Consider the following 26,650-nt stretch of genomic DNA (forward strand, 5'->3'; position numbering starts at 1 on the left):
CCTATCCATGTAACGATCCAGTCTTTCCTTAAATGTAACCAATGATCCCGCCTCGACCTCGTCCAGAAATTCTGCTAGTTGGTATTGATTATTTTATGTGTCTCCAGATCAGAAAATATTACTACATGAATTTTCAGGAAGTATTTATTGAAGTGTTCAAAATGTGACAATTGATAGAGATTGCATTTGGGAATATTAGTAAATTATTGGTAAATTGAGTTGTATTATTAGTGAAATACTACAGAAGTTAAGAATAATGTCAAAATTTGTTCTAAAATAAAACAACTCTATAAGATAGATGAATAACCTGAAATATTTGAAAAGACATTTCATCAAGTGAGTGAAAAAAATTCAGAAAATTCTGGGAATACTTAGCAGGTCAGGGCAGATCTGTGTGAAGAGAAATGGAGTTAACATTTCAAGTCCAAGATCCTTTACCAGAATCCAGAGTTAAACAAAGGGTCTTTGACTTGAAATGTTAACTGCTTCTCTTCACATAGATGCAGTCTGACCTACTGAGTGTTTCCCTCATTTTCTGCATTTAAAACTTGCAGGCAACAAAAAAAACTGCCTTGAAACGAGCATTGAAAAAGTCAGCCAAACAAATTAGTTGGTGGCACCTTGTGATCTAAAACACAACAAAATTCCAATATCCTTTGGTTAAAAGGCTTTAAATTAGTTCGATTGTATGTGTTTTTGCAATAACATACAAAGGAATCATATATGAATCCATTAAACAGTGTGCTACCAGACTGAATCAAATTTTAGGTTTGGATCAGACAAGCTTGACAGTCCAACGCCCTTTCCTTTCTGGTTAGATCTGTTTAGAGATCTTCCTCTGGGCAACTAAGTGTCAACAATCCAAAACAATGAAGAAACTCTGCAGGTCAGGCAGTTTTGGCACTGAGCCCTTCATCAAGGGATGAACAATGCTTTATCTGTAAAAAGATAAAAAAACACCAGTCATCAGAGAAATGGTCCATTCAACCTGTGTACAATTCAAAGTGCAATCATGTCATAATCTTTGAAATTTGCAATATTTAATAACCTACATACAACCAGAAAAATTATGAAAAGACATTTTGCTAAGACCTATCTTCCTGAGAATTCATTTTTGAAATTTCACTTCTGCAAAGATTACATTGTACTTTAGATAACATTTTGAGATGTTCTTTTAACGGTCTCAGTATATCGTGAGATTCTGATATTACTCAAAACAAGAAAGTTGACTTTTTGAAGTCTCTTATCTGTATAATTTATGCACACTGGAACATACCGGATCATAGCCTCAGACAGTAATTTTTTCAGGTGTTGTTTCCAGTGCAAAGGAATCCTTGGTCTAACTTTTGGTAAAGCTTAGGGTTAAAAAAAAATCACAATTATTTATTGAAATTGATTTTCATAATCATTTATAGAGTGCTATTACACAACCAATAAGAATTTTGTTATCTTAATGCCAGAGATTAAGTGTCTACAATCTGGCCTAGGCACCGCTCTTGAGTGGTGGGCTAGAATTCAGCCATTCACAACCTTATTTGGCTATGGCCTCCCTAAGACTCAGCTCAGTTCATGGGCCCTCTTCCCTGTGAAGCAGTTTAGTCTTCTGTACTTCTTCCAACTGCATAAAAACATTAAAAAATACTTAAGATATGTGAAGTGAAATGAAAACAAGGCTTTTACTTAAACGTGCTGTGTCCCCCATTGAGAATGTCTGGGGTAGATGATACTTGATCCAGAACATCAATTCTCAACATTTCACTAATCCTCTACAAAAAAACAAGCCTCAGACTGGTTAGTGTTTTCCTCTGGTTCCTTGTTGAACTTATGCAGTAAGTAAATGAAAGGCACAATCAAAGTCTAAGCTTTTGGTGATTTATCAAAGATATAGATAGCTCTTTGCAGATGTCAACCAATAACCCCTAGTAAGAAGACAAAAGAGGCTGCAGATGCTGGATTCCGGGAAAAAAAAGAGAACACTAGAAGAACTCAGTGGGTCAAGCAGCATCCATGGAAGCAAAGGGTTCAAGTTGACATTTCAATCTGAGATCAGGACTGTGAGGAAAATGGAAGAATTCCCAATCTAGAGTAGTAAAATATGGGCTGTGGGGGGTGGGGGGGGGAAATAATTGGAATAGAGACAGGTGCATGTAGGTAGAATTAGATAGGGAGGGGATATGGATGGATGGAAACAGATGGGGGAGTAGATGGGAAAATGAAAAAAAAAGGAAGAAATAAACTGGGTGAACAGGTGAGAATGTGAGGAAAACACAAAGGTGTAGGCTATCTGAAATTGGAATATCTGATTGATTTGAAGGTTAGCCAATCAGAATACGATACAGATTGACATTGGGAAGGCTGGATTAATATATCAACAGTAGGATTATATGAAAGAACAGTGTAGATCACGTTGAAAGAACCAAAGACTTGTTGATCCAAACCAAGGCTTTTATTAACTAAAAGACTGGAGCGTATCACAAGTAGGTCGACCAGTCCAGAATGATCTGGTCTGGCTAGGAGCAATCCTTTAAGACCTGAAAGTAGGTGTGGCTACACTCTCAGCCAATCACGGTCATCCTACACGACCATCTGTACATCTACACATTGGTGATAGAATCTGTACTATCACAAACAGGAAATTGAAAACTGCGCTTGCTGCATAATGAGGTGAAATATGATGCCACAAAGAGTGATTATGTGATACATTAATTCAGATTAAGTGCCAAAGTGCAAATTTTGAGCAAAAGAATTCTTGTTGAAGGCAATTTAGTGAAAAAAGAGACAATTGCGCACGATAGAAATTAATTCAGGGAACAAATCATTCTTCTCGTGACTATTTACAAAAAGTACATTTGATATCCACTCTCCTACTGACTATAAAACTAACTGCACTTACTTTTGGAGCATCTTGTAAGGGGAGCTGCTGCCATCTTTTGGGAAAGTCTTAATCCTCTCCTAGCAGAGAGATTTAAAAAAAATCTAGTACAACAAAGCAATTAAGTTAAAGGAAATTAACTTACATTCGAAGTGGCTAAGCTGATTTAAACTATATGGCATTCAAAATGTGGAGAGGCCTTTCCATGGATGTACATTACCCACAACTAAAATGAGCCAATACTTTCACTACTGATTCATGCCAGTTAAGGTACTTTATTTATTATAGATCCCTTGGGTATTATTAATGACAAATCATTTATTTGCTACAAACATTGATCCCGTGATAAGTTAATAAAACCAGGAACACTAACTTTCTAACTCTAAGGCATTCATGGAACTGGGGAAGGAGAGCTCAAGGTCAGAAATACTGAAATTCCCATTACTACTTTTGACAGTTATTTAATGAGTGCAATTGCATCAACTACTTCCATATCAGTCAAATAATATATAAAAAAACCCATAAATGACTAATTAAGCACAATTCATGGATATACAGTGCCCTCCATAATGTTTGGGACAAAGTCACCTTTTCATTTAGTTGCCCCTATACTCCACAGTTTAAAATATGCAATCAAACAATTCACATGTAATTAAAGTGCACATTCCAGATTTTATTCAAGGTTGTTTGTATACATTTTTGATTTACCATGTAGAAATGACAACACTTTTTATACATAGTCTCCTCATTTCAGGCACCATAATGTTTGGGACATTTCGCTTCACAGGTGCTTGAGTACACTCAAGACTGTTTAATTGCTTCATTTGGTGCAGGCATAAGAGAGCTAGGCTTGCAACTAAGTTTTTGATCACCTTTGCAATCCATAGTTGCCATTTTTCTACTTGAGGTTCAGATGAAAATCAAAGAAGCCATTATGAAGTGAAAAACAAAAATAAAACAATAAGAGACATCACCCAAACCTTACGATTACTAAAATTAGAGGGGCGTGGCAATGCAATGATCTAGACCACACATGTCAAACTCTGGCCCGCAGGCCAAATTTGGCCCGCGATATAATTATATTTGGCCCGCAAGATCATTTCAAAAATATATTAGAGGTGGCCCGCCCGGCAGCGAGAGCCGATGCTGTTTTTTGGTAATGTCACCCCCACCATCCTCCCCCTTCATTGCACATTCTTCCCCATTGTAACACGAGAAATTGTAACACGAGAAGTCTGTCGATGTCATCAGCCGGCAAACCAGTTGGAAGGCTCCCCGCACAACCAGTCACTTCTCCCACCTGTCGAGCGGTGCGGCAGATAGGCGAGCGCCTGTGATTTCCTGTCGGCGCGACGGGCATGGCAGGCTGCGCACGGCCCTCGGGCAGCGTGAGCCCCGCGCGACTGGCACCGGACGGCCCTTCCACAGCACGAGCGCACTTCTCCCGGTCGCCACGGCCTTCAGCGCTTGCACCCGCGTGGACCCCAGGGACGGCTGGTTCGGCCCTGCACGTGAAGAGAGAGATGGTGGCTGTCCGCAAAGGCTGATCGGCAGCGCGCTGGGCCTGAGTGGGTGGGTAAGCAGGGGTGGGCAGAGGGTGTAGGTGAGGAGTAATGGGCAGGGGAAGTTATGGTGGTGCGAGGGGCAGTTAGAGGGAGGGATGAGTGGAAGGAGGGGTGGATAGGGAAGAGGTAAAAGGGGAGGGGCAGGGCGAGTAGGGGAGGGGTGATTAGAGGGTGAGAGATGGGTAGAGGGGGCAACAGGTTGAGGGGAGATGCAGTAGAGCGGCGTGTATAGGATGGGGTGGGTAGAGGCAGAGCGAGTGGAGTGAGGGGTGAGTAGAGGTTGGGTAAAGGACTGGTCAGGTAGAGGGATGGTGGGTCGAGGGTGAATAGAGGCTTAGAGCCTGAGGAGTGAGCAGGAAATGCTGAGTCCTGATGCAGGCCAAAATGGACACAGCCTGTGAATGCTGACAACATCTCCACAGGGACCAAATAGGTTTCCCTCAGGTCAAGCAAAGGGTGAACTTGAGCTACCTACTCCTGACCTGTAACATTATCCTCCTAAAGTTATATCCTAAAGTTTAACATTACATATGTTGAAAGAAGAGAAAACATGCAGATGTTGTTGAAAAATTTCAATAAATATTTAGTTCGGCCCTCGACTTAGTCCAAGTTTTTAATTTTGGCCCTCCGTGAATTTGAGTTTGACACCCCTGATCTAGACAGACATGTCTTGGATAAGATCTCTGTGAAGAGTATTAAAAAGACAGTTTAAAATATTACAATTAAGATTTTTTTCACTGTGGATTAATAAAATGAACACTAGGAAACCTGAATTTAAAGAGAGAACATGATTTAATGGAATAAATGGGCCAAGTGGAAGTTGACTTGGTTAAAATGCAAGAAAAGCTGAAAGCTTTGGAAGAAGATGCAAAGAAGTGGGACTTGGATAAACAAGCTATGCTGGACAAAAACGACCACATGGAGAATTTTAGCAGATGTAATAATGTTTGGATTATTGGTTTGAAGGAAGGGACTGAAGGGAGAGACCTGGTGAGCTTCTTTGAAACTTGGATCCCATGAGTGTTGGGAGAAAATAAATTAAATGGAAAACTATAAATAGAAAGGGCTCCTCGGACCCTCGGACCCAGAAGATCTGACAAGCAGCAACTACGGCCGGTCCTGGTAAGACTTTTGAGTTACTAGGAACATGAAATGGTTTTGGGAGCAACGTTTGATTCCTCAAAGAAACACAATGGGCCGCTTCAGATTGTAGGCAGATCAGTGTTATTCTTTCAAGACGTTAGCCCAACTTTGATTAAGGAAAGGAAGGACTATGATGATGTAAAAGGGCAACTGCAGTCAAAGAACATAAAATACTCGATGATATATCCTACGACTCTGAGGGTCAATTGATGTTTTATCAAAACTAAAAGAGGTGGAAGAATTTTAAAGAAAATTTATGATATTAAATGAGAAGATTAAGAAAAATGTTTAAAACGGTTGATTTTGGAATTCCTGAGGTTTGGGCAATATCTTGTACTATTTTATTTATGTTTTTCAGCCTCATAATGGCTTTTTTGACTTTCATTGGTACATCTCTGGACCTTATGTAGAAAAATGGCAACTACAGACTCCAAAGGTGATTAAAAGCTTTGAAGCAAGCCTAGCCATCTTATACCTGCACCAATGAAACAATTAAACACACCAGAGTACTCACAAACAGCTGTGAAGCCAAATGTCCCAAACATTATGGTGCCCTGAAATGCGGGGACTATATATAAAAAGTGCTGTAATTTCTACATGGTCAAACAAAATATATAACGTTGAAAAAATCTGGAATGTGCACTTTAATTACATATGAAGTGTTTGATTACTAATTTAAAAATGTGGAGCACAGGGGCAAATAAAGGAAAAAAAGCGTTTGTCCCAAATGTCCTCTCCACCAGAACACTTGACTAAACAATTTATTGAAAGTCACCGAAGTACTATCAGAATGAAATTTTGTCAAAAATCCATTAATGCTTTTTTTAAAATAAAGGTTAACAATGCCTCAACCAAAAGTATATAAAGAATAATATTTCTCACTCCTATATTAAATTTTTAAAAATTCACCCTGTATATCAAATTCAAATAAGGACACTGTAGTTCAAAAAGGGATAGGGATACATTGTCAGTGTACCTCGTGGTTCTTTTTTTCTCTCTTTTACTGAAGAGCTCCACTGTCATGACATTCATTTTTTGGTAAACTTTTGCAAAATATGTTTTGTTTTTTACTAGCTTCTTGAAAGACGCAATCTCTGATTTGGACCAGGTGGCCCCATGTACTGGAGAAACCTGCAGAAAATGATCTTATAGTATATTATCTTTGTCATGCAAGATTCCGATGTAACTCCACCAATGTGAACAAGTCAGGAAAACCAGCAGTCCAACTAATTTGAAACTTCAGCTAAATAATACACAATACGAATGATAAGAAGTTAGGGTGCATCCCATTACTGAAACCTTCTGGTTATATAATTTGAAGAAGGACTGAACATGTCATTTTGGAAACACATATTCTATTTATTACTATTGCTTTCAGCTCTACCTCTGTAAGTCAAAATGATAACAAAATAGTCAAAAGCTTGTATCCCAACACTGAAATTACCTCAGGAAGTAGTAAACAACATACTTACGTTATTGGAACTTCTAACTCAGGGTCCCTAAAATGTAAGCTTGTATAGTACTATTTAATTTCTTTGCAATGCTCATATTTATAAAAGATTATGAAAATTATTCTCCCAGTAATTCTGGCTGTAGCATTAGAGAAAGAATGTGGTTGCTTTGGAAGCAGTTATGACAGCAATATTTAAATGACATTTAAAATGACACAGGAAAAAAGAGAGTAGACAATGTGCTGGCAGATGAGCAATTTAAAATGACATTGTGGTTGGGAGAGACTAAAAGCTTTTTAAAATATATTAAGAGTAAAAAGGATGCAAGAATAGAAAGGTGATATTACATATTACTTAAATGGAGGTATCTGAACTCACCTACTTTACTTCAATGGTTCTCTGCTATCGTGTCATATTTAAATTTGGAGAAAATTAGAGTCGGACATTTGATACATCTTTTAAATTTGAAGAGGTTTGGTGACCATTTATTCAATATTTCCATATAGGTGGAATCATAATTTTATACTGGATTCTCCCCTAGTTCCTTAAAGAAAATTTGGTTTTAACCAGGAAACCCTTTGTTTTCCTACTTTACTCTCAGAATGGACGGCCCAGCTCTTTTTTTTTAAGATTAGTTTGAGGGAATTTTGCATTAAATTAATTTTTTTTCTCCTTTCGGTTTTACAAACAGAGAGGAAATTTATGGTTAATATATATTTGTTAAATACTGATATGTTCTTTTTCTTACACACTTGTAAATACATGAATATAATGTAACTCTCCTCTTGTATATGTTTGATACTACTCAATAAACAGATTGAAAAAGAAAGAGAATATGTGACTGAAAGAAAATGACTCTGGAGAAATTGTAATGGGAGACCGGAGAAGGCGGAGGATCTGATAAGTATTTTACATCAGTCTTCACTTAGCAGTATTCCAGTCTTTCGAGGGTGTTAGGGAAGAGAGGTGAATTCTGTCATGATCACCAAAGAGAAGGTGCTTGAGAAGCTAAATGATCTAAGGCAGTGGTTTTCAAACTTTTTTTTTCCACATTCACATACCACATTAAGTAAACCCTATGTCATAGGTGCTCTGTGATTAGTAAGAGATTACTTAAAGTGGTACGTGAGTGGTGGGGGGGATGGTTGAGAACCACTTCTCTAGACCAAATTGTTACTGAAATATTTTGACCTTTGGAGAAAACTCCTTTGGAGTTATGAAACCGTGCACATAACGAGTCAATTAGGTACGATTAAAACAGTGGTTCTCAAACTTTTATTTTTCACTCATACATCACCTTAAGTAATCCCTTACTAATCACAGAGCACTTATCACATAGGGATTACTTAAGGTGATATGTGAGTGGAAAAAAGTTTGAAAATCTCTGGTGAAAGGGTAGATAAGTTTCCCAGACCAGATGGAATGCACTCTCAAATTCTAAAAGAAGTAGTTATATTATGGAGACATTGGTAATGATCTTACAAAAATCAATAGATTCTGGCATGGTTCCAGAGGACCAGAACAAAGGCCACTCCCCTATTTAAAAAGGGAGGGAGGCAACAGAAAGGAAGTTATAGACCTATTAGCCTAACATCGGTGGTTGGGAAGTTGTTGGAATCAATTGTTAAGGATGATGTAGCAGAAGTGTATGACAAATAGGCCAAAATCAACATGGTTTCCCTAAGGGACAATCTTGATGACAAACCTATTGCAATTTTTTGAGGAAACTACAAGCAGGCTAGACAAAGGAGATGAAGTGTATGCCATATATTTTGATTTTGAAAAGGCCTTTGACAAGGTACTGCACACAAGGCTGCATAACAAGATGTGAGTCTATGGAATTACAGGAAAGATACTAGCATGGGCAGAGCATTGGCTGAATGGCAGGAAACCGAGAGTGGGAATAAAGGGATCTGGTTGGCTACTGGTTACCAGTGGTTCCGCTGGGATCAGTGTTGGGACCACTTCTTTTTACATTGTATGTTAATAATTTGGATTGCAGAATGGCTTTGTGGCTAGATTTGCAGATGATACAAAGATAGGTGGATTCAAGATTCCTTTATTGTCATCTAATAGACAGGACATGTAATATTGCACAAAATGTCCTTCTGCCTGCTGTAAGGCAAAGAGTTTCCATTAGTATTACCCAGTGCCCCATACAGTGAGAGAAAGAGAAGCAGATGAGAACCCCTTCAGGGTCACTGAGTGTCCATGGATTCACTTCCAGTGCTCCTGTAGCTACTCACAGACCTGAGCTCCAGATCCAAAACTACAAAATGATCAAGAAGCCTTCAGCACCTGAGGCCCTTTAGGAGGGGCAGGTATTGAGCAGGAAACAGAGAGGCTGCAGAGAGATTTAGACAGATTAGGAGAATGGGCAAAGAAGTAACAAATGAAATATCATGTTGGAAAGTGCACGGTCATGTACTTTAGTAGAAGAAATAAAAGGGTCGACTATTACTTGAATGGGCTGAAAATTCAAAATTCAGAGGAGCAAAGGGACTTGGGAATCCTCATGTAGGTTCCGCTAAAGGTTGAGTTGGTGGTGAAGAAGGTGTTCATATCTACAGAAAGAGGATATAAGAACATGGTTATGATTTGGAAGCTTTTAAGACACTGCTAAGGTCTCACTTTAAGTACAAAAGAATGATTCCTGGAATGAAATGATTAGCATATGAGGAACATTTAGTGGCTCTTGGACCGTACTTCTTGGAGATGAGAAGAATGAGGGGCACCTCAAAGAAGCATTTTGAATGTCGAAAGGACTACACAAAGAATATATTCCAAAGTTGTTTCCCATGGTAGGGGAGTCCAGGATTGAAGGGTGTCCATTTAAAACAGAGAAATAGAGGAATTTCTATAGCTAGAGTGGCAAACATCTGGAATTTTCTAACATGGGGGCTGTGGAGGCCAAGTCATTGAGTGTATTTAAGACAGAGATTCATAGGTATCTGAATAGTCAGGGTATCAAAGGTTATGGGGAGAAAGCAGAGAATGGGACTAAGTGGGAGAATGGATCACCTTATGAGGGAATTGTGGAAAGACCTGATGGGCTGAATGGAACTACTTCTGCTTATATATCTTTTTATGGACATTATTAGCTGAAAGGCCTATTCCTGCATTGGACTATTCTATGTTCTAAATTTTATTTGTTTTGATGCCATGAAAAGTGAAAACAATGAGTTTTTATGATAATGCTGTGGATTATTGATGTGAACATCATTCCAGATTATTTACTGAACTAAATTTAAATTCCTAAAGCTGTGGTGACTTTATATTTGTAAATCACTGGTCCAGGCTCAAAATCATTATATTACAGAAACATAAGGACAATAATGAATTTCCTAAAAAATGTTTTAAGCATACTTACATTTGCCAAAGACACACGTAAAGCTTGTTGGGGAAGGGCATAAAATGCTGGAGGTAAAATTTTTAAGTGGCTGAGTGAAAGGGAAGCAGAGAATCCATAATCTACACATAATACTACCACTGTAATATGCTGGTAGTTATCTGAAAAAAAAACCAAATTCAATGTTAACAAATCGACTCTTCCATACAAGAGTAAACAAATTCAAAGACTATACAGTGGAAAGGAAAAGCAGCTTTACTTGGTAACCTGATGTGCAAAAAAAATCTTGTACATCATAGAATTTAAATGACTACTGGAATGTAGACAATATATCCAATTAGACCATCAAAATGGTAACATAGAACATTATACCACATTATGTACAGGCTCTTCAGCACAGGATGTGGTGCTGACCATTAAAATTATGCATTATGCTTCTGGAAACACACAAGTGTTTTGAACTTAAAATGGTCCAATTTTCACTTTGAAATGAGTATTCTGTGCTGGGAAAATAAGCTTCTTACAAAGATAGGGGTAAAACACAGGATTCTGTTGACACTGTGGTTACAAAGATATATTAGTTATTCTGTAAGTGAAATACATCATCTAATTTTTTGAACAGAAATAATATCAGAATTATACAATGTTGAAAATTACCACCAAAAATAATCACATAAATGTTATACATTGCTACACACATAATAAATTAGATAAAAGGGAAAATAATAGCTGAATGGGTGTTGATTTGCCTGTTCTGAGCAAGCTAGCAGGGTGGAAATTTCATCTGGAAAATTGCAAATTTTGCAATTTTCTATCTACAAGACTGGGATGCCCAATCACTTTATTAACAACAGGTATCAATAGATTTTATGTCCAGACACACACACACACACACACACACACACAATCAAGGAATATGTGATTAGTGCAAGAAAGTGGCACTGAGATAAATGATCTTATTGAATGCAAACAAGAGGGCCAACTGACCTGCTCCTGCTTTCATTGTCTCATGCTCTGACAGTGACCACTGTGACCAAGCAACCCAATAACAGTCATTGCTCAGAATTCTTGCATGATACATGGTTCCTGGTGCATTCTTAGTATGACTTGGAAAACAAGACTTGCGTGATTTAAAAATTTACATGAAAGTGCCAGCACTTGCTATCATACACTTTCTGGCTCAAATAGACTGTACCTATACCATGTGTGACTGTTTCTTCAGATCCCTCAACCTTAATAACACAACCTCTGTACCACTGTTTGTTTTCAGGGAGCCAGGCAGATACATAGGCATTTATCAAAGGGATGAAGGACTTTGTAGCAGAGCTCCTTGAACACTCGATGCTGTAAAACAAAGTAACCCAATGTTAATTCTTATTTATGTAAGAATTGGGATTATGTTGCAACTGGGATTATCTAAATCAGAGGTTTTCAAACTGGCCCGCACCCCAAACTCACATTCCACTTTATGTATTCCCTATGCCATAAATGGTCTGTGATTAGTAAGGGATTGCTTAAAGTGGTACGTGAGTGGGAAGGGAAGGTTGAGGATCACTGTCCCAGACCCAATTGTTACTGAAATATTTTGCCTGAGAAAAATTGTCATTGGCCCATTTCCTTTGGAGTTATGAAACTGTGGACATAATGAGTCAATTAGGTATGATTAAAACAGTGGGTTTCAAACATTTTTCTTTCTACTTACACCACTTTAAGGAATCCCTTACTAATAACACAGCTCTTATGGCATAGGGTTACTTAAGGTGGAATGTGAGTTTAGGGGGGCAGTTTGAAAACCACTGATCTAAATCTACAAAGGCATCTGCCAACCATAAGCTACTGCAAAATCCAATGCTTACTTCTGTTTTGCAAGTTCAAGTTTATTATCACGTGTATTGAAAATGCAGTGACAGAGGTTGTTTTGTGAGCAGACCAGTTGACATCTCATACATAGTACAATGAAGACAGTCCAAAGTTACAGAGAGAAATCAGTTGGGAGGGTGTAAAGAAAACTTACTTTGACTATTTTGGGATTCATTCAGAAGTCTAATAACAATGGGAAAGAAACTGCACTCAAAAGGGACGTCATTTTATTTTGAGGCTCTGCCCTCTCGTCCTAGACTCTCCCATTGCTGGAAACATCTTCTCCTTGACTAATTTATCTAGCCTTTTCATTCAATCAAATGTTACTTTTTAAAACATTTTGATTGAGTTTAATCAAAAGACCTATACATTATAATCTTGTAAATGGCATAGATTATAACACATATATAGCATACAAATTGTAAATCGAAAACATAGCCCTATCTAATTTCTTAACTTAATTTTATCCAGCACATTAATTCCAAGATGAAATTAAATTAACAGTTAACACATTTTTATACTATATAAAAAAAATGAAGAGAGAATATAGAAAAGAAAAAAGGATAATCCCAAAAGGCCCAGAGGACCCCAAAACTCAGCAGCAATAGAAATTCACCAAGACAAATGGTTACTTAAACAAATGTTACTTTTAATTTTCTTTAAACTTAAAAACAGGATCAAACTTTTAACTTATTACTATCAACTTAACTTAACCTAATTTAACCCCCTTCTAATTCTAAGCACATGTGTATGTAATATATGTATAAGTTCAGAAAAGTTATTTAATTATCAGTCCAATCTCACTTCTCACTTTCCAAGTTCACTGGTATGAGGCAATTCTTATACTGTGCACAGAATTTAACATTTATGAATCTTCACCAGGCTTTGGTGCTTGAAAGGTAAATGGCTACCGTTCAGGAAGGATCTTGTCGGGTTTCAGAGAGAGATTTGTTGCTCCTTGGACACAAACTGATTTCTTCCAATCAGCCACTTCAGTGTCTTGCCAAAGAAGCTTGCCCCATCAGGGTTTTCCAGATGATAACCTCTTTCTTTCAGGTCACCACAGATTTCTTTTTCTGTTTCCCTTATCTCAGATGATACATTGTACCGCCAGCCATCTCCTCTTGTATGGACCACAAGGGCTGAACAGGCTGAACTAAGAACTCACAACTCATCTTTAAAATGTTTTTTTTTCCAGTGCCAGCTGCTGCTGTTGAACAGTAGAAACTGAATTCTCTCTCTCAGAGAAAACCACACTTCCCTCCTTGAACAGCAAACGGCACTCAGACAGACTGCGGCACCAGACCCAATCTTCCGAGTCTGTTCATCTGTTGCTTTCCAAAACAATAATCCACAATTTTTCCAATTAACAGCTACTTGTGAAATCTCTGTAGGCATTCTTCAAAGTTTTTGCAAAGGCACTTGGAGCCTGGACTGTCTGGCTTGAGCAGAGCTCTGTATTTCAAATGAGATCTGTGTTGTGAAGTGTTTGTATCTTTTTGTGACCTAACTAAGAAAAACCCACAATTTATCTCCTTTAAAACATATCTATATACAGTATAAAATATTACATAATCTGTCACAGTAAAAAAATTTAAAAACTGAGAAAAAATATTGTCTTTAAAGTAAGTTATAAGTAAAATAAAAAAATGAATTTATACTTTTCAGATATTAACTTTATCTTCTGTAATAAGATCAATGTTCACAATTCGCATTTATATATCTCTAAAAAAGAAAAAAAGGAAAAAGAAAAGTAACACCTTTTAATCTAACCTCTCCCTCCAAACAAGGTTAATTTATATAAATAATATTCTTCAATGTGAATCGAGTAGCAACATCCAGAAACCAGTCAGGGTACCTCAGGAGCATCCAAACACCTTAATTCTCACAATTATAATAGTAATCTATAAATGGGCCCCACATCTTATGAAAATTAAACTATACATTTTTAACATTATATCTGATTTTTTAAAATTTAGGTAAGACATAATATCATGTAGCCATTGGATATGAATAGGTGGAGGTAAAAGTCAAAATTCACTTTTGAGATGAAGTCAATAATATATCCTCTTCTTGTGAAAAACCAAATAAAGCAATTAAGGAGTATGGTTCCAGTCTGATCTTAAAAATCACTGATGAAGTTTTAAAAATGGTTTCCCAAACTTTTTCTTAACTGGGGCAAGTCCAAAACATATGGATCAATCAAGCTTCAAAGATTTTGCACTTATCACATCATGGATCAATATCTGAATAAAAATGAGATAATTTAACTTTAGATAAATGTACTCTGTGCACTACTTGTCATGCACAGAAAGAAGATTCGTTAATCAAATTAAGTGTTGCAGTCCTCATCTGTGAGTGATAAACTCAAGTCAAGCTCCCAATCATTCTTAATCTTGGCCAGTGAAGCTCTTCTTAAATCCATCAAGTTATTATAAATAATTGACATTGAGCCTCTATGAGAGAGTTGAACGCCAAAAAATAAATCAAGAATGTTTGCTTCAGAAATTCGTGTAAAATCAGAGCTTGGACTGAACAAAATATCTGACTTGTAAATATCTGAAAAAAATGACTGTTAGGTAGTTTAAATATTACCATCAATTGTTTAAAAGAAGCAAAATTATCTTGAATAGAAAGATCTTTAAAACATTTCATACCTAGTCTATACCATTCCTTAAAACCTGTATCAAATAAAGAAGGTAGAAAAAGATGATTAGATACAATAGGACTGACAAGAGAAAAACTTTCTAAACTATGCCCTATTCTCAGTTTATGCTTCATTATCAGAATGTCTGTCAATTTGGAAAGGGAAAAAGATTTAAAAAAAAGGACTCTAAAACTTTCGACATCGATGAATTCTTAGAAAAATTCAATCTCATTTCTACCCAAGGATAGTCAACTAATTTATCAAAATTTAACAAAAGGAATTTTGATTGCCCAAAAATAGAATCTAAAATTTGGAAGTGGCAGTCCCCCATTCCTTTTAGTTTTTGAAGATGAATTTTATTTAAATGAGGTTGTTTTTATGGCCATATGTATGAAGAAATAAATGAATCCAACAAATCAAAAAAGGATTTAGGAATAAAGACTGGTAAATATCAAAAAAGATACAAAAATGTGGGTAAAAATATTCATTTTAATCAAATTGCTATGTCCATTTATAGTAATTAACAAAAGTGACTGTCCCTGTAGTGATAATTTGACCTGATTAAATAATGCAATAAAATTTTCTTTCAGTAAGTTATTATAACTCCTAGTAGTTGTAATTCCAAGATATCTAAATGGATTGTTCACCATCTTAAAAGGGAAATTGAAATATCTTAAAAAAGACCCCTTTAGGAGTAATAATTCACTCTTCAGCAGATTTAAAATTGTAGCCAGAAAACTGGCCAAAATGGGTAAATAAATTTAATATGTTTGGTGTAGAAACTTCAGGATTTGAAATAAAAAGCAAAATATCAATTTACTTTTACCCAGATTTTTAAGTTCACAGTTCACTTTGTCTTTTTCTTATTTTTCTTTTTGGAATCCGTTCTGAGGTCCTCTTTATAGTCCTTGTATATATCACTCAATCTTCTTTGGAGTTTCAGAATTTTTGATATCCCTCCGCCACATCGATCCTCAATGTCGCTGGGAATATCATTGAGTACTTTATGCTCTGTGTCTGCAGTTATCGCTTCTTGCCATCAAATTCCTTTCGTTGCTTAACTAAGTTTGCACTAAGATCTTGAAAAAAAACACTTTTCCACCTTCCAACTTGACTGTGCCATTATTTTCCCTGGCATATTTGACTGCTGCTCTTAGTGTGGCCTCCTGATCCAGATAACTCAAAAATCTTAGCAGGACCGGTAGTGGTCTTTGATCATCTGGTTTTCTGGGGCAGAAGGTCCACTGGGCTCTCTCAACAAGCAGGTTTTCTTTCAATCTTCCTGTTCCCAACACTTGTGGAAGCCATTCTTCAAAGAACTCCTCAAGGTCATTCCCTTCAGTCCCTTCTTTTAGCCCAATGATACGGACATCATTCCTTCTGTTGAAATTCTCCATATGATCGATTTTATCCAGCAGCGGTTGTTTATCCAGTTTCCATGCCATTGTATTTTCTTCCAGGACCTTCAATTTTTCCTGGGCCATTGTCAGGTCATTTTTCGACCTGATCCACCCAAATCATCAGGTTTTCAAGTGCTGTCGCCATGTCTGATATTTTGACCTTCACATGGCCATGCCCTTCAGAAAAAGAATTGTTGATGTTTTGAATTGGAACAGAAATGATGAGTCAAAAGATAGTTTATGTATCGTAGCCTCTGTCTTTACTCCGTTCATGTTGATTTACTGGTATTATTACGAGCTCCTGCTTCATTTAGTGCGAGTGTCATTTTAAGGGCTAGTACAGGCTGCAACCATTTAAAGCTGTGAGAGAGTGGGTGGCAACATCTAGTACAGAAAAAAAAGAATATTTGTGGCTTATCCAGGGGCACAGATCAGATGGTGAGAGAGTCATGTGAGGTGGGACTCTGAAGGAAACAGCATTCATCATTGCCCACTAGCTATCTCATGGGTTACTGAGGTGGAGTGACTCTGTGAAATGGACAACCCGGCTAATTCTGCCCTGTCAGGGGAATTACTGAACTACCCTGTGACCAAAGGAAAGGTCACTTTGACTGACCCATACCTGGGTTTTGGAAGCAGGAGAATTGGTGCATCGGATCGTGACCAAAGTAATGGTCATTTTTACTTACCTGTACCTGTGTTGTGGAAGCATCATGGAAGTCACACGTTTAGTGTCTGCTACGCAAGAAAAATGGGAATTGTGACTACTGTTCACCTTAAAGGATATTTCTCAGCAAGAAACTTGACAAGGATTCATGAGTTTTCATCATTCCAGTCACTCAGTTTCTCCCACCTCCTTCATGATTACTCTGGGCATCAGTTTAAGGATCTGCGTTTCAACACAGGATTTATAAGACTGAACTTTGGAATGACTTTCCAGAATTTTGCCTAAGCTGTAATGGTTTGGGTATCCCTCTCCCACCCCCACCACACACACACACACACACACACACACACACACACACACACACACACACGTGTGTGCACGTGTTTGCACATTGTTGGGTTTGATTTAACTAATGTGGCATATTATTAGTGTTTTAAAAGAAACAATAGCACTCTCTTGGTGAATTTCTAGTGCCGCTGGCCTGAAATGTTACAGTATATTAAAATATTAAACATTGTGTGCACGTATCCTTATTAAAAATTTCAATGAACACATTAACAACAATATTTAGTATATAACCTTGTCAAATTAAAATTACACAATTTTAACAATAGAAGCAGACCAATGTAGGCAGAAGGGTATAATTACGATGTCCATAGCAGCAGTTTCCTTTGTAAATATGCACATGACAATTTTGAATAGTAAGGGCACTAAATTTGAAATAAGGAATAAATTTTATCTGCATTCCTTAGTCCCAATTGCCTCCCTTTTAGTTGGTGCAGCTGCTACACCTCGGATTCTGTTTCACAGAATTTGTACAATCTTTCCACGACTCTATGGACCTTTTCTGTGAGCTCCTGTTCCTTGCACATATCCAAGGCATGCATGTAGTAATCTACATTAGTCAGTTACCCAAGTATAATGGCAAAAATAATCATGGGGGATAGATGATGGGCACATGAGCAAATAAGTTGGAGGGGATTCAAGGAAAATTGGAGAGGGAGATGTAGGACCAATGGATTGCTCTGTAGGAGCCAGCATTAATGTGTAGGACCCAATAACCAGTCTGTATCATTCTCTATCTGAAGGCTTCACTTCCTCTCAACTCCTCACTGTAAAAAAAAAGCACTAGAAACTCTAAATTTTATATGAAATGCCAGTTTGAACTGGAACATTTTTATGTTATTCTGTGCGTGGAAAGGAAGATAAACAAACAATACAAAAGAATATAGATCAATTGATCTTGAATTTTTCAGGTTTCACTCAAAATAACCAGGAAAAAACCTTTGAGCCTCTACTTGGAAAAATTAAGTTAAAAAATGATAAAACAATGTTATATGTGAATTTTTAACTTTAAGAACTTGGCTTTACAATTACAGACACTGTGTCTAGAGTACTGGCAATGACATTTGTAATGTACTGATCAATGATGTGATGAGAGTTACCAGGGAAAAAAAAGCGAAGTAAATTTAAACACACAAATATTATTCCCATTATCAATTTAAATGATCAATTTATAGTCAATAATTATTGGACCATTTTTCTGCTCCTTCAAAGTAACTTTGTACTGAGATGCACTCATGGAGACAGGCGAAAGGAAGGAGAGGTTGTCATATCCCATTTCCTGTGGGAGCTTCCTTTGCTGTTGTACAGCCAAATCTTCTTGATTGATTTTAAACTCCCACTGTATTATAGTTTAATAAACAAAAATTGCTTATATCTTGGAAAAAGAATTCTGTTTAAAAATAAAAGTTAAGTGAATGTTGAAATTTAGCCTGTTAATATTCTTAATAAAATCTTCTTGGAGTTAAAAAAAAAATACTTGATTTTGTCCAGTCATGTTAACAATCAAGCAAGTATTCCTGGTGGATCTCAACCAAATAGGCCTAGCACTACATTTTGTACTATCAAAGTTATCTGTATTAACCAAATGAATGTCAATGTCCTTAGTAGGTATCACTATTGTGTTATTTAGCTACTGCAGAAACTCTATCCCTTCAAAGTAGGAAAGAAATATTGTACTTACTTTAATTTCTTCATCATTTCTGGTAGTTCCTGACCAGAGTGCTGTATATAAAAATTATGAGGGCCAATGACATAACTGACCCTAATCTCTATCTTCTGCCATTGACAATATTGGAATTCTTCAATATTTCTAATTAGAGATAACTCTGTATCACTTTCAATGCGTGAAGATGAAAACTGACTGTCAATTAATGGTTCCAGACTGCTGTAAGGGCTCACATATGGCTGAGGGGAAAACACTTGTTTTTTTGACGTTGATATTTCGTTTAATTGATTTGACTGCTGTAAAGCATTACTCTTACTTGATAGTTCTTGAGAGGAAGTGGGACTCAGAGATGAGACCATAATTTGTGTACAAGTCTTTCCTTCTTCAGACTCTTCAGTTATATTGCTGCCTGATGCAGTAAATTCAAAAGTGTCCCAGATTTCACATTCTGACCGAGCCACATATATTTGTTTTCCATTCGATGACTTGCATTTGTTGGTGAAGATATGTGGTTCTTCTTTGTAAACCTGTAGCTGTGTGGACATAGTGTTTTCAGAAGCTAATTTGTCTTCTACCATTGTCATTCTGAGATCACTGTTTCCCTTTGATGATGCAACTTCTACAGGCTTGTCAACTCCTAAACGTTGACTGTTGGTAAAAGGGCACCTATCTTCGGAGTGTTTTATAAATGGATTTTCTTCTTGTAATTCGTACATTTTATACGTTGATATGATGCTTACGTCATGTGGACAATTTAACTGGGAAATATTCTTTCTGGATATGTCAAGCTTAGTATCATAACTGGTGAATTCTTCATCAACACACCTTCCTCTAACTTCCTTAAAACCTGTTAAATCTGTTGGAACTATAGCTTCAAGATTACTTTTAGAAATAGATGCAGTAACTCCATTGGGCACAACTTCCTCTTTTGGATATTCTGATCTACTTGTGAGCATTCCTAGTTGAAACAAGGCACCTGTAAAGCAGATAATATGCGGAGAAAGAACAGACATATAATAGAAAGAATATAATGGCATATGCCAATTCAACTAAATCCCTTCAATAGATGTCAAGCTTGAAACTCTTGTATTTCCCATACACAGAATGTGAAATTACAAGCTGTAAATCACCCCCAAAATGCATTTTCAGCTGCATTTCCATATCCCGAGGCCTGATTATATTTATATCGTGCTTCTTAACTTCAAGCTATTCAAACCCATTTTATAACCAATTTTTTTTGAATGATAGTAATGTAGAAAATATCCCACAAGCAAGATTTTACTAATATTGAATAATAATGATCAGATCATCTGGTTTATAAATTATATTCACTGATGGATAAATATTAATCAAGATAATAATTACCCCACTACTTTTCTAGTATAATTATATTCACCTGAGAGCATTGCAAGGGTTCCAATTTAATATCTCAACTGAAAGACAGCATCTCTAGGTGTACAGTTGAACTTCAATATGGTAATAGAGTGACACCCTAGATTTGGTGTTCAGTGCTACGAAGTAGAACTTGAATCTACAACTTTTTTACCCAGAAACAACAGTACGTAGCAAAGTTTTGTAAGGGCTCCTTTCCTAAGAGCTGTCCATTTGCCAACGAATTCCTAAGCTGGAAATACTTTTTGTAGCTACCTAAATCAAATTGTTCTACATATATGTGCTATTCTTCTATTTCACCCTAATATTATTCAATTAAACAATTGAATTTGTCATGTATCCTGCCTTTAATGAATACCATGAAACATTTCATGATTATTACTAACTTGATGAATGCTCTCTCATGTGTGGGAGAACTTTGATAAAGTCAGATTTCCCAAACTGCCCATGTAATAGAATCAAAGCTGATAACACTAAGTCATGTGCTGGTAGCTTTCAAAGGGTTTTTATTTCTGAAGTATCACAGTTAAAAAGCAAACTGACAGTGATCCAAATGACTAACAGGCATGAAAGAAGAATACATAACTGCAATCAACTGACTTGAGTCGATTAAAAAAAAACTATTGATAAACTAGAAATACCAATCTCATATTTTTTTATACAAAGATTTAAAAATCTTTACTTGGAAATATGATTTGTAAATTGAACAAAACAAATTACACTGTTCTTTACAATTTTTTAATTTTCAGAAAATTCCATCAAATAACTTTCATTAACAAGCAAAAGGTCCAGAAATGTAGAGAAAGTCAAAAAGAAGGGAATTTTACAAAAGGTGAAAGTGACATGACTAAACAACGTGATTTTCAACTGACAACGTCAATTGATGACTTACCTGCCTTTATTTCTTGAAGTATTTTGTACAATACTTTACTTGATGCATGTAATTGAATTAGCTGATCATGAAAAACTTCATAACTTTTGCAGCAATCTTCAAGAAATATGGGAATGTTCTGAATATTTGTCCTGACCTGCATAAAAAAATTATATTTTTCATGGTCGGTTTTAACAAATAGTAAATTTTAACTATAGAGTATCTAAAAAGCTGTTGAAGAACATTATCAGACTAACACTGACAGCAAAACACAGAAGATACCATATTAGGAGTGCTCACCAAAATGTTAAGTTAAAAGTGGTGCTGAAAAGACTGACAGCCAGTCAGCAAGATTTAAGGGGGAAATTCCAAAGCTAAAGCATAATAGAGGCTCAACTTAAATAAGATGCCAAAATATTCAAAATACTAACATATTTTCTCATAAATTTGCAATTTTTATTGTAACACAATGGCTGGAAACGTAGAGGTAATGTGTTAAAATATTTTATTTTGTTTTTTTCTTTTTAATTTTTCATTTTAGAATAAATACAAAAATATGGGTTTAAGTGTGGTTATCGTGGATCATATCAACAAATAAGATGAAAATATATCTTTAGCTATATAAAGGGGTTTTCAATTTTATCCATTTATTTTTTTCATTCACTATTATATTGGACACATTATGAGAAATGGATTAATTGCTAATTAATATATACTGTAGTAAAATTAGATGTCTTAAGATATGTATATGATACAACCTGTTGTATACTATTACTAGATGACCATATATGTAGATTTATATTAAATTCAATAAAAAGATTTTTAAAAATTAATTGATCATCTATAGTTGATCAAAAATAGAAACATACCCATTCCAACAGCTGTGCTACCTCTTGACCAATTGCTTTTTGATAATTGTTTATTATTATCAGTTGGTAGTAGACAGATCGCTTCATTTTTTCTTTTGTGGTTGCATCCTTCTCCTCCATCAGTGCAATTCTCTGTAAGAGAATGTTTTAGAAGTGCTGGTCATTTTAAGGATCTTTGGATACTATACTCAGATCTTTATAACCTACACTGGTGCATTCCCATTACCATAATAAAGCTTCTCAGGATCTGTAATTACATTAGGCCATACTAGGGCAGATAAAGGACCATCTTAAAAGAGAGAAATGAAGAGAAAATTAGTTCTCCAAGCAACTGCATTTGGAATGAAGTTGTGAACTGTGTCAGAATACAAATGGGTAATAAAATGACATGAAACAAAAAAAAGCATTGCTTTTCTTGCAACATTTAGCTATAGATATTGGAAAATATTGTGAACTAGATAAATTGCAAAATCTAGATGACAAATGAATGACAAAAAGGATGATCAAGTGAAGTTTGAGATCAAGCCTTCACAACTGTCATATAAAATAGAATCCCCACCTTCAATCAAAATATTATATAAGATTTTGTTTATTATAGTAGCCCAGAGGTTGTGGTTCAAATAACAAACTCTCAGTTTCTCCCATCAAATTCAATCATTTTTGGATATAATGAGGATCTCTAGAAGACCGATACTGATGTAGTCTCAGATCCATTCCCTAATCAAGTTAGAGCATCATCTGCCACAGTTTTATAGATGACCACCACTATATTCATGCGGAGAGTGAAAATGTATGCATTTTCCTCAGTTATGTATCAAACATCTAAGGGAAATAATGTCATCAAAATAAGTGATTTATCTATCACCTATTGAGTACTTGAAAACATAATTGGTTTCAAACTCCCCACACAATCGTCAAATGAATATATGAATCAATGTCAATAAGAACACTATGGCGGTGTGCGCAATGAGCAATGGAGGATGGCTGTGTTGAGTGAGAAGTGTGAAAGAAACAAGTCGAGTCCAACGATGTCTCAAAACAAACTCCTTTACTCCAAATCCAAAAACCCATGATTCAAACACCCCCGGCCTTTCCCAACGGGGGGAAGTGACGCAGACTTCCCGTACAAGGCTCGTTTTGCATCTCAAACCCCGCTAGATGGCGTCAGTTGCTTTCCTGTCCGTGATTGCTGGAGCTGGTTCACTCGCTGCATAGGTGAGCCACGCTATGTAGATACAACACTGAACACAATTATTTACACGCCCCCACAATTGTCTGGAAAAGGTGAGGCAATTCCTTTGCATGAATGACACTTGTACATCATCTATGTAACACTATTGCCCCATCCATATATAACCATATAACAGTTTACAGCGCGGAAACAGGCCACATCGGCCCTTCGAGTCCATGCCAGTTCACTTGAACAATTCCACTAGTTCTCCCCTCCCACTCTCTGCCCATAACCCTCCAACCCCCTCATATCCATGTACACATCCAACCTTCTCTTAAATTTCAGAAAGTCATTTAAGACAGAAAGCAACTATCTCCTCTGGAAGATCATTCCATTCTCCCACCACTCTGAGTGAAGAAGCATCCTCTAACATTTCTCCTAAAGTTTTGCCCCCTTACCCTTACCTTATGCCCTCTTGTTCCAACCTCCCCTGCCCTCAGGGGAAAGTCTAGTCTATCTATTCCCTTCATAATTATAAATATCAAATCCCCTCTCAACCTTCTATGTTCCAATGGATACAAACAGGCCCTTCTGTCCACCTTTCACCCACTTTTTCTGACCACCCCTCAGCCTCCTCTCCAGGAAAATAAAAACACAGCGTATCCAACCTGTTCCTATAACCGAATTCCTTCAATCCAGGCAACATTCTGGTGAATCTCCAGTTCAGCTTTGATTTAATGTTGCACAATTTTCTGCTGCTTCTTAACCATAATAATTAAGCAGGAACATTTTAAAAAAGTCTAAAGAAATACCCACATTGTTTTGTAGGCATTACTTACACTGCTAAGTTTCAGCTTAGCCATTATTTGGCCACAACTGTTTAACATTATAAGCAATAAGTGAGAACCCCTCACAAGAATATCATCTGCTCAAGAGGTAAAGAAAAACAAGTCAAAAAGTGAAGATGGGCTGCTTCACTCATACTTATTTATTTTCAACCTAAATAATATGGAGATTAACTAATTTTAATATTGCTAGCTTTTAAGACATGGATATTTAGGGAATGTAAAGACAAGAAGAATTCTGTGGATTTGAAGATCCTACAAAGTTTCCTGCTTGAATGTGACAAATGTATAATAAAAGAAAAAAAAACATGGTTTACATTGCAGACGATGAACCTTGCAAGAAACTAATGTTAAAGTGTTTAAATCCTATGTCAATGGATCATGTTCATGATGTTTATTTTCTAGAAAATTACAAGGTATGTATGAAGGTTGTTTATTTTTAAAGTGATACAACCTAAAGCACTAATCAGCAATGGAGTGAAACATGAAATTCTCAGCTTTTTTTCCTTTGGTGCCCTCCCACTCATATCCATCCATGACATGTGGTCTGTGCTCCCTCTCCCATTTTATTCAGGCACCTGCCTACATTATGCTCATAGCTTGATGAAGGACTCAGACCCGAAATGTTAGGTACATATGTTTATCAAGAATGCCGCTTGACTTGCCGAGTTTCTCCAGCATTTTGTGTAGTCTGCTTACCTGAATATCATTAAAACCTACTGAATACAGAATTCATAGGGCTGGATATGTGGAGATGTTTCCAGCTGTGGAAAGAGTCTGGGAGCAGTGGGCTCAGAATAATAGGACCATCCCTTTGGAGCAAAGAAGATTTTATTCAACCAGAGGGTGGTCAATCTGTGGAACTCTTTGCCACATACAGCTGTGGAGGCCAAGTCATCAGCTAGACTTGAAACGGAGGTTGATAGGTTCTGGATCGCAGTGGTTCTCAACCCTTTGGTTTCCACTCACATACCACTTTTAAGTATTCCTTAGGCCATGTGATTAGTAAGGTGGAATGAGAGTGGGAAGGGAAGGCTGAGAATCACGGCTCTAGACCCAATTGTTACTGAAATATGGAGTGAGGAAACCGTGCACAAAACGAGTCCATGAGGTACAATTAAAACAGTGGTTTCCAAACTTTTTTTTCCCCACTCACATCCCACCTTGAGCCATCCCTTACTCATCACGGAGCCCTGAGGGAAGAGGGATGACTTAAAGTGGGATGTGAGTGGAAAGAAAAAGGTTGAGAACCACTGCTTTGGAGTGAGGAAACCGTGCACATAAGGAGTCCATGAAGTACAATTAAAACAGTGGTTTCCAAACTTTTTCTTCCCACTCACATCCCACCTTGAGCCATCCCTTACTCATCACGGAGCCCTGAGGGAAGAGGGATGACTTAAAGTGGGATGTGAGTGGAAAGAAAAAGGTTGAGAACCACTGCTTTGGAGTGAGGAAACCGTGCACATAAGGAGTCCATGAAGTACAATTAAAACAGTGGTTTCCAAACTTTTTCTTCCCACTCACATCCCACCTTGAGCCATCCCTTACTCATCACGGAGCCCCGAGGGAAGAGGGATGACTTAAAGTGGGATGTGAGTGGAGTTGAGTGAAAGAGGTTTTGGGGAGGAAACACCAGCCATGATTCGAATGGCCTGACCACACATTCTTCAGGCTCCACTCATGCAGACTCGGCGGCGGCACAAACGCTGGCCAGAACCCTTCCAATTAATCGTGAAATGCCGCCGGGGCAACGGTCCGCCCGTAAAAGGCCCCAGGCGAAGGGGGCGGCCGTTCCCTGACGCAGGAGGCCATCCTTACCCCAGGGCCGCCGCTCAATCCCGGGCCGCCACGGCGACCGCCCTGCGCCGTCCAATCCGCTCTCGCCCTCGCCACTGAGTGACAGGCGGCGCCACGCCCCGCGCGCGGCAGATCACAGGGCTCCTGGCCGCCGGGACTTGCCGGCTCAGGGTTCTTGCATCGTTTCCCTGCGCTTTTGCATACGGTGCATTATCGTGGCCAAGAGGAGGATCTTGTTATCCAATCTGAGTACCGCTGTTTCGGTGAGAGTTTGGGCCAGACTGGAAAAGGACATCAGTGCACAGTCCGCAGATCATGGAAAGCAAAATGTGATTGATATTGCGGGCTTGAGCTCTTCTGAGTGGTCCAATTTAAAAAAAAAACCAGCAGTCCTGTTATTGAGAATAGTTTATTATTACTTCCCCTCCCAATATTATTAATCTAAAATCCCATTGTGCCATGATTGATGTTTTAACTCCTTATTTCTGAATGATCTTCTGGATTCCAAGTACAGTGATTTAACCCCCTATGCATGGAAATAGACATAATTAACACAGATCTTGTTCTTGAAGTAAAAACGCAAAATGCTGGAGAAGCCCCTCGCATTTTCTTTTCACATCTTGATGAAGATCTTGATCAAGCCTGAAACCTTCGCTAGATAAGGGACCCTGTTGGACCTGCTGGGCTTTTACTTCGGTGTCTACAAATTTTTTTGTGATTTTCTTCTTGTTCATGAGCAG

At 37.3% G+C, this 26,650-nt stretch overlaps 1 protein-coding gene across 1 annotated transcript; it reads right to left on the reverse strand.

The window, feature by feature from the left end:
• Positions 1 to 26,104, reverse strand: LOC138740353 (uncharacterized). Its single transcript, XM_069892882.1, has 10 exons — positions 25,932 to 26,104; positions 22,098 to 22,229; positions 21,250 to 21,385; positions 18,981 to 19,941; positions 11,576 to 11,724; positions 10,402 to 10,541; positions 6,557 to 6,711; positions 2,894 to 2,952; positions 1,277 to 1,355; positions 1 to 938 (listed from the first exon to the last, which is right to left on the reverse strand). Exons 2-10 carry the CDS (start codon positions 22,215 to 22,217, stop codon positions 935 to 937), a joined length of 1,803 nt encoding a protein of 600 aa, XP_069748983.1. The 5' UTR covers positions 22,218 to 22,229; positions 25,932 to 26,104; the 3' UTR covers positions 1 to 934.
• Positions 26,105 to 26,650: the final 546 nt, after the last annotated feature.

Source organism: Narcine bancroftii, chromosome 8 (assembly GCF_036971445.1).
Source record: "Narcine bancroftii isolate sNarBan1 chromosome 8, sNarBan1.hap1, whole genome shotgun sequence".
NCBI lineage: Eukaryota > Metazoa > Chordata > Chondrichthyes > Torpediniformes > Narcinidae > Narcine > Narcine bancroftii.